This window comes from Cygnus atratus, chromosome 1, assembly GCF_013377495.2.
Source record: "Cygnus atratus isolate AKBS03 ecotype Queensland, Australia chromosome 1, CAtr_DNAZoo_HiC_assembly, whole genome shotgun sequence".
Lineage (NCBI taxonomy): Eukaryota > Metazoa > Chordata > Aves > Anseriformes > Anatidae > Cygnus > Cygnus atratus.
The window spans coordinates 116932717-116946356 of NC_066362.1; the positions used below are offsets into that span (position 1 = coordinate 116932717).

Consider the following 13640-nt stretch of genomic DNA (forward strand, 5'->3'; position numbering starts at 1 on the left):
ACTGCTGGATGTGGGTGTTTGGCTCTGGTGTGGCTGCTCTCACCAGCGGATTTCAAAGAGCTTTGCACCAGAGTACAAGGCCAGACGTGGATGTGGCGCAATGCAGAGCTGCGTGCTGGAGGCACTCGCTTGTGTCCCAGAACAGCACGGCCCCTTTCGTCTGCAGTGCTGGCAGGGTGCCCTGCATCCCCTGCCCTCTCAGCAGGGCTCGTCAGCCCTGCCCTCTCAGCAGGGCTCATCAGCCCTGCCTGGCTGCTCTGTGCCCTGCAGACAAACCCTGAATGTCACCGTCTCCCTTTTGCTCAAAGGGATGCACGGGGAGATGAAGCAACTTCCCACAGGCTGTAGAGCCAAAGGGAGATCCCAGATCTCCCAGATGCCTCAATTAATGGCTGTCTGTGCTTCAAAGAGCTGCCCTCCCTTCCTGCCTCGTGCTGACAGGGTCATCCTCCATAGCCCTTCCAAAAAGTGGGAGCGACATGGACACAGGGGTGAGCTGGGTGATGCAGACAGCACCAGGCTACCCTACTGTCCACAGCAGGAGACATAGATATGCAATCAGTTTTAAACAGCACCTCTGTCAAGAGGTGACTCCTCCAAGCAGCACTTTTGGTGCTTCTCTGAGGGGAAACTGAGCCTAGCAAGCGTCCGAGGAGCCCAGGGATGTGGCTCTGGGAATAACGCACTGCGAGGGGCTGGACTTCTGGTTGAGTGTGCGTTCCTGCCACACTGCTATTCCTCCCAAATGAGCTTTTACCAAGTGTCCCACACATGCCCTCTGCTCCAGCGGCAGGATATCCTTCATTTGTCTGCACAAAGCGCAGATGAGCACCTCTTGGCGTTGTTTTCCCAGCCGGCTGACGGGAGGGTCAGCAGGGGCCGAAGCAGCTGCGGCGAGTAAAGGAAAGGTAGCCATGGCAACCCAAGTTATCTACATCCTCCATGCGTTTCCTTCTCCCCACCCTACATCGTATCTTTCCCACCCAAACCTCAAGCCAATAGAGCCAGTGACCAGCTGGCAGGATGGGGGCTGCGGCCGGGGCTCCAGCACCCAGCGCATCTGGCTGCGTTTTGGGGCTCACCGCGGTGGGGCTGGGAGCATAGAGAGGGGTGGCTTGCAACAGGCAGAGCTCTCCGCGACTGTAGATGGGGCGCTGGATATGTCGTCTTTGCTCCAGAGTTGCAGATTCGTGGCTGCTGCTGCTGCTGGTTTTGGCCCTGAGCTGTAGCCCTGCTGCAGCAGTGACGGCTTCTCCGTCTGCGCCCCACGTCAAGCCCAGCTACAGTTTTGGCCGGACTTTCCTGGGACTCGATAAGTGCAACGCCTGCATTGGGACATCCATTTGCAAGAAATTCTTTAAAGAAGAAATAAGGTCAGAAACTCGGCACAGTAATTTTTAGAGCATTCTGCACGGTACTTTGAAAGTTGCCTGTTAGCGTTTCCCAGTACTTTAATGAAAGACGATGCAAAGAGTAACTTATCATTGGGCTGCCATTACAGTGCCAGGTATTTTAATTAATGTCTATGCGCTGCTGCTCTGACTCTGTTTGCTTTTAAAGCCACACAAACATGACCAGAACTGTAACTTGAAGGCAGGACTAAAAGGCACAACTTTCTGCACAGAGAGCGTCTCTGAAGGAGTTCAAGGCAGTGATTGGGGAGGGCAAGAGGGGAGGAAGAAATTAGTTTGTTTCGATGTCACTGGAAGTATTTGATTGTGAGCAACTGAGTAAAGATGAGGGGGATTTAACTTTGCATGTTGCAATGGGCTGTGTTAGCTACAAACATACGGGCATGTATAGCCTCGTACCAGGCGCAACAGTACCAATGTGCAGAATTTCACGTGCGTATTAACCAAGGCCAAAAACGATGTGCACCTGCCTGAGGCACAGGGGCTTCTGCACATCGGGTACCTGCGTGCTAGAGCAGAGACCGGGCTGAAGTGTTCTTATGCTTTGGGGAGTTTTCTATGAAAAGTTGAAGGCAGCAGCAGAAGTTGCATCTGCCTCAAAGCCGATGGGACACGGGCTGCACAAGCGGCCATTGGGCTGATCCAAGCAGTTTTAGACTCAAAAGCAGAGTGCATCTGCTGGCAGGAGCTTAAGTTTAAGGAGAAAGTTAAAGGCAGTGCTTGGCAGAGGAAGGGTTTACAGGTCTGATGAGATTTATAGAGCCAGATGCACTTTCTTTTATAGATTTAAAATCCTGGGAGAGAAGAAATGATTATAGCAAAATTGTATTGTTAATGCTGTGATGTAAGTGGTACTATATTGGGCAAAACACCCTTTTTATCTTGAGTGGTCCAGATGAAGCTGGGAGGAGGTGAAATGTGTCCCCCCTTGACTTCTGAAGCAGCCAGGATTTTTGGCAAGTGGCAGGTTAAAAATGAAAAATTTCATTGGCACTCATAGATCCACCCCCGTGCACCTTTTCCATGTTCACAAAGGTGGATGGCGCTTCGCATTTCCCTCTCTTGATCCTCAGCAGGACACGCTCCATTAACCCCCCACCACTTCCAGGAGCTGTGGCATGTCCTTGAATAGCAAGCACCAGGATGTGGGGTTCGTTCCCAGAGCCTGCCCACCAGCTGGCCCAAAAGCAGAGCGTGGCAGAAGTTGTCACTGAAATATCAAATTTTCAAAATGCTGTGAAAACGAGCCGACCAAAACTATTTGAGGTCTTGTGCCAATGTTGGCGGCTAGCCTTGGCCGAGAGTATTGGGAAGGAAGTTTGAAAAAAGTGGAATGCTTCAATTTGTTAATATGACCTTTCTTTCTTTCTTTCCTTCCTTCTTTCTTTCTTTCTTTCTTTCTTTCTTTCTTTCTTTCTTTCTTTCTTTCTTTCTTTTTTTTAAGACTTAATTTATTTAATGTTAATGTTTTAAAAAATGTTAAACTCTCCAAATACAAGCAAGGTTATTTTGGCTGAAACAAAACACTTGGTATCATCCAGGAAAGAGAAAAGCGAGTTTAATTTTCTCCAGCATTCAGATCTGGGCCGATCTATAACCTGTATCTGGCAGATTGGTCCTCCACGCAGAGCTCATGGAGCACCTTCATTAAAGCCCAACCAGGACCTTAGCTGTGCGGCTCTACGCGAGGCTGGATTACTGCTGCTGCACAGCTCGGTGACGAATCCCGAAAGCATGCAGCACATGTGCCAGGCCAGTGCTGGGCTGCCTGGAAATGGTGCCAGGCACAGAGAGGCTGTGGCCCCCTCGGGGCTCCCCTCGTGCCCGGAGCAGCTCTCGGTGCGGCATTTTGTGCATCGCGGCACCGCTGGCTGCGGGAGGTGGCTCTGTGCTGGTGCCTGCCTGGCGTCAGCTCCCCTGAGCGTGGCCGTGTGAGCCAAGTCACAAGGCACATTTATGCTTAACTTAAAAAAAGAGGGGAAAGAAAGAAAGCCCCAGCCCGTATCCGTCCCTTTCCCGTACGTGCCTGGCGCTGTGTGCCTGTTTTGCAGATTAGGTGCTGGGAGGGGACACGGTGCAAAGCAAACCAAAGTAAGGCACAGCAGTTACTCCGTAGTCCAATCTCAAAACCAGGAAAAAAAAATAGAGAGAGAGAGAAAGAGAGGGGGTTTATTTTCATATCAGATGCTCTGATCATAAGGAAGCTCTGATTTCATATTGGGCAAAATGCCCTCAGCAAGAGCCACAGCAGGGCTAGCACCAGCAGTCGCATTGGATGAGGTCGGTGCAACAGCCTGGGATAACGAGTAACTGTCTGGGCACTAAATGTCTCCCATTTGCCTGCAGCGTTTGCACTGAGTTTGCTGGGAACATTTCGGGGAGAGGGGTTTTCCCCCTTGGGGACAGCTGGGCTGCCCAGCATCTGCAAGATGCTTCCCTAAAAAGGAGCCAGGAAAGGCACTGGGACAAGGTTGCACACGCTGATATTTGAAGGGGAGATTTAGAGGGAAGTAAATCTCATTAACCCCCTCAAAGTTCCTCTGCGTGGAGTTCCCAACTGGAGGTCAAAAAGAAAAATCAGCTTCAACCCTCAGCTTCGTTAACGCCTTCTCATTTACTGGCAGCTAGCTGCTCCTGAAGGGCACCCCTTGCCTCTCCTCTTTCAGTTTTGAGCTATCATTGGCTTTAATTTATGGCGAGATTAAATTAAGAAATGCTTTCTTACGCACTTGGGCAAGTGTATAATGAGGAGAGCCTGGAGGCAGCCTGTGCAGCCGCTGGCCTGGCTGAGGGCCGGGACTCAGCTGCTCTCTCACATCTCGCAGAGGAACCTACAAAGCAGTCAGACGCCTGTTTCCATCACACAGGTTTCCATTCCATACCCCACACCCCCCCCAGCTATGCCTTGGCGGTGCCCCGTGGAGACCCTGTGCCCATGCAGATGGAGGTCACAGTGTGCATTTGGTGTGGTGTTGCCGCTCTCCTTGCTCCAGTGGTTCCTCCTACCTGGACACGGAGTGAGGAGCAGGCAGCCAGGTCTCTGCCTGTACCAGTCTGGCCAGGAAGGCTGGCTGTGGTGTTTTCACCAGAAAAGATTTTGCAGCTGAGGAAAGCACTAGGTCACGACATTAAACTTTTCCTTGGAACTCACCATTGAAAACTTCAAACAAAATATCCTTCATGAGCTTTGTTTCAGCATTAGTATTTTGATTAATGAAAAAAAAATACACCTGCCTCTCCTGCATCAACATTGAGTAAAGCCACCACCTCAAAGTGAAAGGTCATTCTGGTATTTCCAAACATGTTTATTTTCTGGAGTTTTTGTTCCGCAGGGTACTTTAAAGTGTTATTATTCCTTTTTTTGGACACTTCTCTCATTGCAGCACGGGCTTCAGGAAATCTCAAAATGTCAGGAGTTCCTAGGGAACTGAAGCCCCGAGCCTTCTCCCTTCACTTTTGCTGTTTACATGGCCCAAATAGTGATATTTGGGCATAGCAGGGGACATGATTAAATGGGGAAAAAAATGTGGGCATTTTCTCCAAAGCACGTTTGGAGAACCACCTACTCTACTCCACCTACTCTTCTTACCTGGGGCATGTGTGGTCCTTGGGGTGGGAAAAGGCTCCCCAGTGATGCCAAAGGGACCCCCCAAAATTGCTTGGGGGGGTCTTGCTGAGGTTTTCATGACGCTGTGTGGTGCTTGCGCGGTGGGTGTCAGCGAGGCTTGTTAACCCGCTCTCCGTGGGGCTCTCGTTTTGGTTTGGCAGGTTTGACACCTGGCTTTCTTCTCGTTTAAAGCTGCCCCCCAGCTACCTGCTCAGCTACTCGGGCAACTACACCGACGATGCCCAGAGCTGGCGGCTGGTCGACATCACCCGCCTGACCACCAAGTACCAGCACGACCAGGCAGACAAGCGCATCTGCACCTCCCTGCTGAAGACCAAGACTTGCAGCCTGGAGCGTGCCCTGCGCCGCACGCACCGCTTCCAGAAGTGGCTGCGGGCCAAGCGCCTCACCCCCGACCTGGTCCAGGTCAGTGCCCCACCGCCGGCCCCAAAACCAGACAAGGGCAGCCCGCGGGGATGCACGGGGAGTCTGCACTGGCAGCCAGCTGGCCCTGCTCCTGCATGGCCATGGGTCCAAAGGGGACACCCAAAGCCTCCTGTGCTGCAGGTGGGACAGCACTGGTACGGGCAAGGGTTTGGGGTTGTCCCCAAGAAGGGCAAGAGTGGGGCTTCTGGAGGCTGAGGGTGAACATCCTAACGCCTGGCAGGAAAAAAAATAAATATATAAAATAAATGAACCAATACATGTTAAAACACCACCAGCTCAGGTGGGGATGTTTCTGCTCCACCCTCGATTTTTCCACCCTGATGTCTCATTGCTGTCTGTACTCTATGTACATCTTCTTTATAACTAACAGCACAGGTATTTTAGGGTGAAGGTTCTCACATAATTACATGGCTGGGGAAGGGGAGGTTTAAAATAGTGGCTGGGTGAGCCCCGAGGGCCAGCCTAGGGGGACGCACCCAGGGACAAACCCTCTGGGACATCTCAGAGATTTTTAAGTGAAGAAAGGGCACAGCCAGCTGCAGCAGGGCCGAGATCAGCGCACGCCAGCCCCAGGACCACACCGCTCCTCTTTTCATGGCTCTTTGGTTCTGTCAATGAAGCAGTGCGTGCTCTGTAACATGGCTGCTGGGCTCACAGTGGCCTGAAACAAGAAGCAGCCAGCGGCAGTGACATTTCCACAGCACAGCACGAGCGCAGGCTCCTGAACAACCCCACGGTGATGCTCCAAGCCCGAGGCCCCCCACACCTCCCTGCCCACCCGGCACCACCTCCTTGCAGCTGAGAGCCACGGGAGCGCCTCAGCCTGCACCCAGCAAACACAAGCTGGCAACCCAGCACGAGCCATCGGAGGGGGCTTCCTGCAGATACAAGAAGTCACTGCAAATGCGTACTGGCAGCCGCTGCTCTTCTGGTATTGTTGGAGGTGTTTAACTGCATGCTGCTGATGCCCAGCGCGGTTCTGACCCCGTTTCATGATGCTGTGGTCACCCAGGGGTGTCTGTGCTCCCCTCCCTGCAGTTTTGGCACTGAGGAAAACTAATGACTCGAGTAATTTTGTCTTTTGTAACAGGGAATTACAACAGCCCTCCACATCCTTGAATCGGGATGACAGCCCGTGAAGCACTGCTTTTACACTTTGTGCTGCCTGCCCTGCCTGCCCCAGCTACCAGCCGAGCTGCCACGTTGATTATGTCACCTGCCACATAGAAAATCCTTGTCGGACGCAGCAAAGCCTTCACTGCTAAAATCTCGCTGGCCTGGGAAAGGAGCTGGGCTCAGCTCGGGCTGTGTGCTGCTGCCCGTGCTGGATGTTGTAACCCACACGGCAGCACCACCTCACACTGCTTTGCCTCCGTCTTGGGCCCACATTTTGTTGCTGTGAACCATACAGGGCTTGTTTGCTCTCCTTGAGGTGAACAGCAACAAAATGTGGGCTAGCTTCAGCCCAGATCACCTGCAGAGCAAAGTCATAACCCTGGTTACAAAGCGCAGTCTGGAAAATGAGCGAGGACAACAGCAGGGGTGTCTGCAGCAGGGATGAGCCCCATGGCTTCACTGGACATCCTCAGCTTCTCTTTTTGGGGGGTGAACGAAACCCCTGCCTTCAAACAGCCAGGAGCTGTGAGTGTTTCAACACATACATCCGGCTGTCTCCTCCTGGGTCCAACTCCAAACTTGTTCATTTGATTTCACCCAGGCACAAGGGGCAGCAGGCAGCAGTGCTCCTGGGCTGTGTGCTGCCCTTCCTCAGACTGGCTGAATAGAGAGCAAAGTGGAGAAAATTTGTCTTCCAGAAGTCATCTCATCTTTATGTCCCAGTGGATTCTGTGCATGTTTGCCTGAGATCTGTGTATGTACGCATGCACAGGAGGTTAACACACATCACATATTGTGCAGCAGGGAAAAAAAAATCACAGCTGAGGGTAGGTAGGCATTGTAGGAACTACTCATTATCAGATGCAAGAATGTAGGAATTTAATCAAAGTAAATAAGAAGCTTTCCATATCAATCACAAACAAGATGTCAGGCTACCTGTCAAGTCTTATTCTCCAGGGTGATAAGATGCTGGAAAGGACTTGAGATATTCTGAGATAAATCAGTATCTTCAGTGTTTCAAGTATACAACCTTCAAACTTTTCTTCCATTGGCAGTTTTTCTCTGACAGTTTTATGACTGTGGTTGCTTTTCTGCTGTATGGATGCTGCCGTCATTCAGCCCCAGCCAGGTGTCAGTCACTGCTTTAGCCACAAAAACCCTAAAATATTTCCACGGGAAAGGAGCAGTCATGATCGCAGTGTGCAGCACATGTCCACATCTGTGTTCATAGGATAAGCTCTGACCTTGGAAAAAATCCTTATTATAGCTTCTGTGCATTCTCGTGATTTTTGTTCCTACTGTACACTTGTTAAGGGTCTCAGCTTTTGCATGACAAACTCCTGGAGTTAGTGAGGCTTTCTAACTTTGGCTGCAAATATTTGCATACACGCTGAGCTGCTAGAGACTTTCTCCACCATTACTCTTACTTAACACAATTCTGTTCTGCTCATTTTTTCTCACTTCTCCTGCAAAGGGAAAGTGACAGAGTCACCCATAATGTGTCTGCAAGTGCAGTGAGACAGAAATCCATAACCATCCCTTCCCTCCCCCTATGGTTTCTGATAATTAGTGGAAAATATATTTCCTTGATAAGGCCACACCAGAGGCCAGAACTGTATGAAGGCTTGTAGCTAGAACTGAGGAGCATTATTTTTGACAAATGCGGGGGGGGAAAAAGTGTTCTTTGGTCTTGGCAAATCAATGCTCTAGTTGGGATTGGGGTTTTCATGTAGCTTTGACCATGTATTGGCATTCAGGGCTTGCTCCGTGCAACTGATGGCCAAGGAGGGAGAGGTTGGGCCCACCTGAAGCCAGCAGGGAGGCAGAAGAGGGGAAGCAAGAGGTCCTGTCCCCTCTTCTGCATCTGCCTGGGAGAGTGGCACTCTCCTCCTTCTCTCGTTTCTTTTTTTTTGTTGTTTTTTTGACATGGCTGGTTAATTGATGCTTTATGCCAAATGAACAGCTCGTGCAGGAAGGGCTGCGCAAGACCTACCTCAGAGCTACCAAATGACTTGGGGAGATCCTGAGTCAAATCTTTGCTCCCAGCGTGAAGAACGGCAGGCAGCAAATGTGAGCTCGAGTGCCCTGTCCTCTGAAGAATCTCTCAAAGCCATCAGATGAGAAAGTAGATCCAAAAGAATAAGTTTGGCTACTTGAATCATTTGGCAGAAAGAGGTTTTGCAGAAGTCCAACTCCCTTCCCCAGCAGAGAAAAGGCAGGGCAGCATTCTGCGTTGCTATTGGGAACTCTCCTCCTCATGTCACCTCTCCTTGGTTTTTAAAACTTTAAAACAAAAGTATTTTTCTACAGCAAAAGTGTAAGTATATATGCCATTTCTCCCAGATGTAGACCACTTGTTAAAATTTTACAAATCAAGGCCACAAATTTAAAAGGTGAAATACAGTGATGGCTGAAGCCATTAGCCCAACAATTCTTTACTTGTTGCTGGTATTTGCAAGAAAATATGCTCAGGACATTCAAATTTGGCTTTGAGGACTAATGCGCAAGTTTATCAGAGAGATAATGTATCCTGTGCTTGTGCCCGTGTACAATGTTTATTTACAGTTTTAAGGCATGTTTACTGACCTTAACAAGGAGTATTTCCAAGAAAGCTGCTTATAGGCTAAGCAAACAGGGAAGCAATCTGAAGACATTATTTGAAGAGGGAAGTGACTCACTGGCGGAGCAAAGGGGGAGGCTGCCACGGGCCGGCAGGGCTGCCAGGGCTTGTGCTGCCCGGCGAGGCAGGGAAAAGGGGCTGGTGGTGGCCATGGCCATGCTGCAAAGACTGCGTGCCATTTCCAGAATTTTGTCTCAAATGGGTATTTTTGGCTGTTGCAGGAGGTGAAGCTGCCCCATTTCTTCCCGGGAGGGGTTTGCTGCAGCATCCCCCGTGCACCCATGCCCATTAGTGGTGCTGCAGAGCACAGAGCTGCCCCCGTAGCAGAACACCTTTTGATATCTCAGGCTGGAAAATAAACACCCTTGTTGTGCTTTGCTCCCTCTCCAGGGCCTGTCTAGCCCAATGCTGCGCTGCCCATCCCAGCGCCTCCTGGACCGGATAGTGCGGCGCTACGCCGAGGTGCCGGACGCCGGCAGCATCTACATGGACCACCTCACTGACCGGGACAAGCTGCGCCTCCTGTACACACTGTCAGTGAATTCACACCCCATCCTGTTACAGGTAGGTACTGCCTGCCCCAGCAGAAACATCGCCCTGCAGCCCCTTGCAAGCATGAGATGTGCCCCAGTCCCTGCTGCAAGGACTGCCCTTTGCAAGCTCCCCAGCCTTCATGAAGCGTGTTTCTTCTGAGGAGATGGGTGGCTGAAGCCAGGCAGACTCCTGCAGTACTCCTTGCACCAGCCTGTGAAGTTGCTGAGAGATATGGATGCCCAACCCCTGAAATAAATCAGGGCCCAGATGGGTTATTGAAGCAGCACGCTGTGAAAGCCAGGTTTTTACACATCCCTGATGTTTCAGTGTCATGTTTGCATTGCTAATGTATTACTTAAAATCACAGCCTTTTTATAAAATCCAAAGCACAAGAGAGCGCACATTAACACATGAGGACCAAGACACGGCGTTGGGATTGAACATGGATTTGGGGAGCATGGATTTCCCAGTCTCAGCATGTCACAGCTGTTATTAATGTTTGCATGCCTCTGGTAGCTGGCTCTATGGCAGAGTGCAGCTCTGCAGAGGTGTTTGGTAGAATCCCAAATACAACTGAGCTCTGAGTTTGAAGGCAGTGAGCTCCTCTGGTCCCCTCCTGGCATGTGGTCTCCACTCTCACCATGTGAGTACCTCCATGGGAGCATCCTCACTGCCACCTCACATCCAGTCCTCATTGCTGTTGCTTGCAACCCTTTGAGACATGATGAAGCAGAGAGAAGAAGGCAACATCTTCCTCGTTCCTGAGGCCACCGAGGGCCCACACTGTGCTCCCCTGCCCAGTTAGGGGGAATGGTGCTCATGCTCTTGGGAGTCTCCTGGGGGTCCCTTGGCCACCTTGCCCAGAGCCCACTGGGGCACAAGGGTGCAGCTCTCAGTGCTGCAGAGGTGAGAAAAATGTGGTAAACCCTGTCCACATGTTCCCCGTGCAGCAAACATCCAGCACATCTGACTCACAAAATGGCCAGGCATGGTCTTACAAATCAGCAAAAACTGCTCTAGCCCCACCTCACCTTCAGGCCGTGACTTCAGCGATGCAGTGCTCATAAGGGAGCCATCCAAGGCCCCATAAAGAAACCTAAAATTAGCTCTTCTCTGCCTAAAAATTTCATGAATGTAAAATCTATTATTGTCTTGGACTTTCCAGTTAGTCTCCCTCATGGAACAGATCTTGAAATATCAGATTCTTCTTCCTTAATTACCAAAAGAAAAGAAAAAGGGAGAAATGTAGGGCAGAGTAGTGCCTCCCTTGGCTGCTGGGGCTCGTTGTGGTGAGGGTCAGTGGTGGGCTGGCTCCAGAAAGCAAAGCACAACGTTGGCACGGCTGCTTGGAAAATCCAAAGGGTGCGCTCAAAGCCATCTGGGAGGGAGGTGGGCTCATGGCGAAGAGCGCGGTGACCAGGGCCAGGTGTTGATGCCATCGTCCCCTCTCCTGGCAGATCTTCCCCGATGTGGAGGGGTGGCCCTTCCCACGGTACCTGGGCTCCTGTGGGCGGCTGGTGGTCAGCGCCAGCACCCAGCCCCTGCGCGACTTCTTCGGGGCGGCCCCCGAGGTGGCGGCCGACCTGGCCCTCCAGCTCCTCGCCGTCCTCCGCTCCATGGGCACCAACGACCTCAACTATTTCTTCTACTTCACCCACGTGGACGCTGGCACCTTCGGCGTGTTCAGCAACGGGCATCTGTTCATCCGGGATGCCAGCACGCTGGGCATCATCGACAAGGAGGAAGGTACTCAGCAGGCTCTGGGGCTGCGCATCTGTCATAGGAGGGCTTGGTGTGACAGGCAAAACAAATCTTTCACCTGCTGTGGTTTGTTTATTTATTTATTTATTAAAAATCTACCAAACATCACTTGCTAAGTTTAAATCATAAAAAGATCAAGAAGCGATTTACTAATAGCAAAAGCATCAGCAGTGCCTGCCATCCTGGCTCCAAGTGAGGAAGGCAGCAGGCATTTTGCTTGTGCCATCAGTGGAGCAGTAACCGAAGGATGCTCCGGGTGCCATGTGGGCACCTGCATGCCACACGGCCCCCTCTGTGATGGGCAGCAGCCTTCAGCGTGCACAGTGCTGAGTATTCTCCCTTTCATGCTCCCTACATCACCTCTTTTCTGTAAAACTTTTGTCACACAGATGTCGGTATTTGCAAATAAAAACTTCATAGGCTCATTTGTTTAAAGTATTGGGTCAAATCAAACTCTTTTTAGGTGCATTTATCACAGTATCTTATAACAGTAATAATAATAATAACAAAATCAGTCACGTAAATTTTGCATAAAATCAAGGATTACTATTCACTTTCCACAGTTTAGATTGCTCTGTCACTGGAAGTAGAGCTAGCAAAAAGCATTCCTCCAATAATTTCACACTTTCATTTTGAATGTCTGACTTTTCAGGAGACCTTTGCTCAGCTCAAACATTCAGCTGAGCACATCTCAAATATTCAGAAATAGTTGTCAGAGGATTTTCCACTAGGCTTCTTTTTCTTGTCCCACCAGCTATTATGGTTGTATTGGCTCCAGCTAGATGAGCTGTTTTTGCAATTTAATGATTTTGGGTAACATGAAAAAATTACAGGTTTGACTGTTTGTGGTAGTTTCTGTAGGAACTCCATGTTCTAGGTTGTTGCTCTGATTCTTCTCATTTTCTCTGCACCAGTTTGACCCAACAGACTCCTCTCTGCTTCCTCTGTAAGGCAATTCAGCAGAGCTCTGTCATTCAGAAAAATACATGTATTTCAGGAGAAAAGTAGCCCTTACACAGATACAGCACAGCATACATTGTGGTGAAAGACAGTAGTATCCTTTAGATAGCAAAAAAAACCTATATTAATACAGGGGTACAGACATACATGATTATCTGAGATTTCATTCCCGTCATTTCTAACAACCATTTTCATGGTCTTTAACAGGGAGCCAACTGATCGACGGCCAACAGGAGTACAAAGATATATTTAGCTGCTTGACTGTGGACTGCCAGTCTGCATTTGTGTCCTGTAACTCCATCAGAGAGAAGCAGAGCCTTGTCATGGTGTGTCAAGAGCTTCTGCCTAAGCTCCTGAAGGGGAAATTCCTGCAACCTGTACAGGAGAAAATAGACAGCTTCCTGCAGCACTGCGCGGATGGCCTTGCTGATGACCAGGGTGTCAATGAGGCATTGGCAAAGCTGGCAGAGCTCCTGAAGCCTCTGCGGTCTTGTGATTCACGCTTTGCCTACCGCTACCCGGACTGCAAATACAGCGACAAATACTGATGGCTTTGGAGGAAGGCTGCCGAAGAAGGATGGGACAAGTTTCCTGGCTCCAGTGCAGGAAGCAAGAAGGAGCCAGGGTAGCTGGATGGAGCCGCACCAACTCCAGGATACCCTCATTGGGATGGAGGAGGAGGGATCTGAGTGCACACAGGATTTATTGTTCATCTTCCAGAGATGCATTTGTTACTTGGGATGTTAGATGTGATGTAAGGCTTATGGATTATAAACATTATCATGAGTGACAGGGGCTACAGGATTAATAAATCTCCTTCACGTATTTTGGCCTTGGAAGAGTTTTCCATGCCATCCATTAAAAAGAAACCTTCGGAAGGCAGCATACTCAAACCTAGCTAGATAGGGGAGCTTTATTACCAAGAACATCTTTCTGATCGAGATGATATATACATAATGTGAGATGGATGGAAGTATTTAAGACTTTCCTTATGGGGATTTTTAATGCTTAAAAGTCATAGACAAACTGAGCCACCTGATCTGTTCCTTACCACCATCCATCACAGATCACTTCTATAGAATATTTAAATTTTATTACTTTTATGGAACACAGAACAGAAAGACACAATCAGCAGCATTAAACAGCTGAAAGACCCAGCATCTCTTGAGACTTAATTTCTCTA

General features: G+C 49.9%; 1 protein-coding gene across 1 annotated transcript; it reads left to right on the forward strand.

Moving 5' to 3' along the window:
- Positions 1-1146: 1146 nt before the first annotated feature.
- DIPK2B (divergent protein kinase domain 2B) lies at positions 1147-13005 on the forward strand. Its single transcript, XM_035545758.1, has 5 exons — positions 1147-1373; positions 5181-5445; positions 9593-9766; positions 11194-11482; positions 12665-13005. Exons 1-5 carry the CDS (start codon positions 1147-1149, stop codon positions 13003-13005), a joined length of 1296 nt encoding a protein of 431 aa, XP_035401651.1.
- Positions 13006-13640: the final 635 nt, after the last annotated feature.

What these genes read in the sequence shown, in the direction of transcription:
- DIPK2B (XM_035545758.1), top strand. Translation starts at nt 1,147, where the DNA reads ATGGGGCGCTGGATATGTCGTCTTTGCTCCAGAGTTGCAGATTCGTGG. An exon ending in CACACCCCATCCTGTTACAG is followed by an intron (nt 9,767 to 11,193) that starts GTAGGTACTGCC and finishes CTCTCCTGGCAG; the next exon opens with ATCTTCCCCGATGTGGAGGG. An exon ending in CATCATCGACAAGGAGGAAG is followed by an intron (nt 11,483 to 12,664) that starts GTACTCAGCAGG and finishes GGTCTTTAACAG; the next exon opens with GGAGCCAACTGATCGACGGC.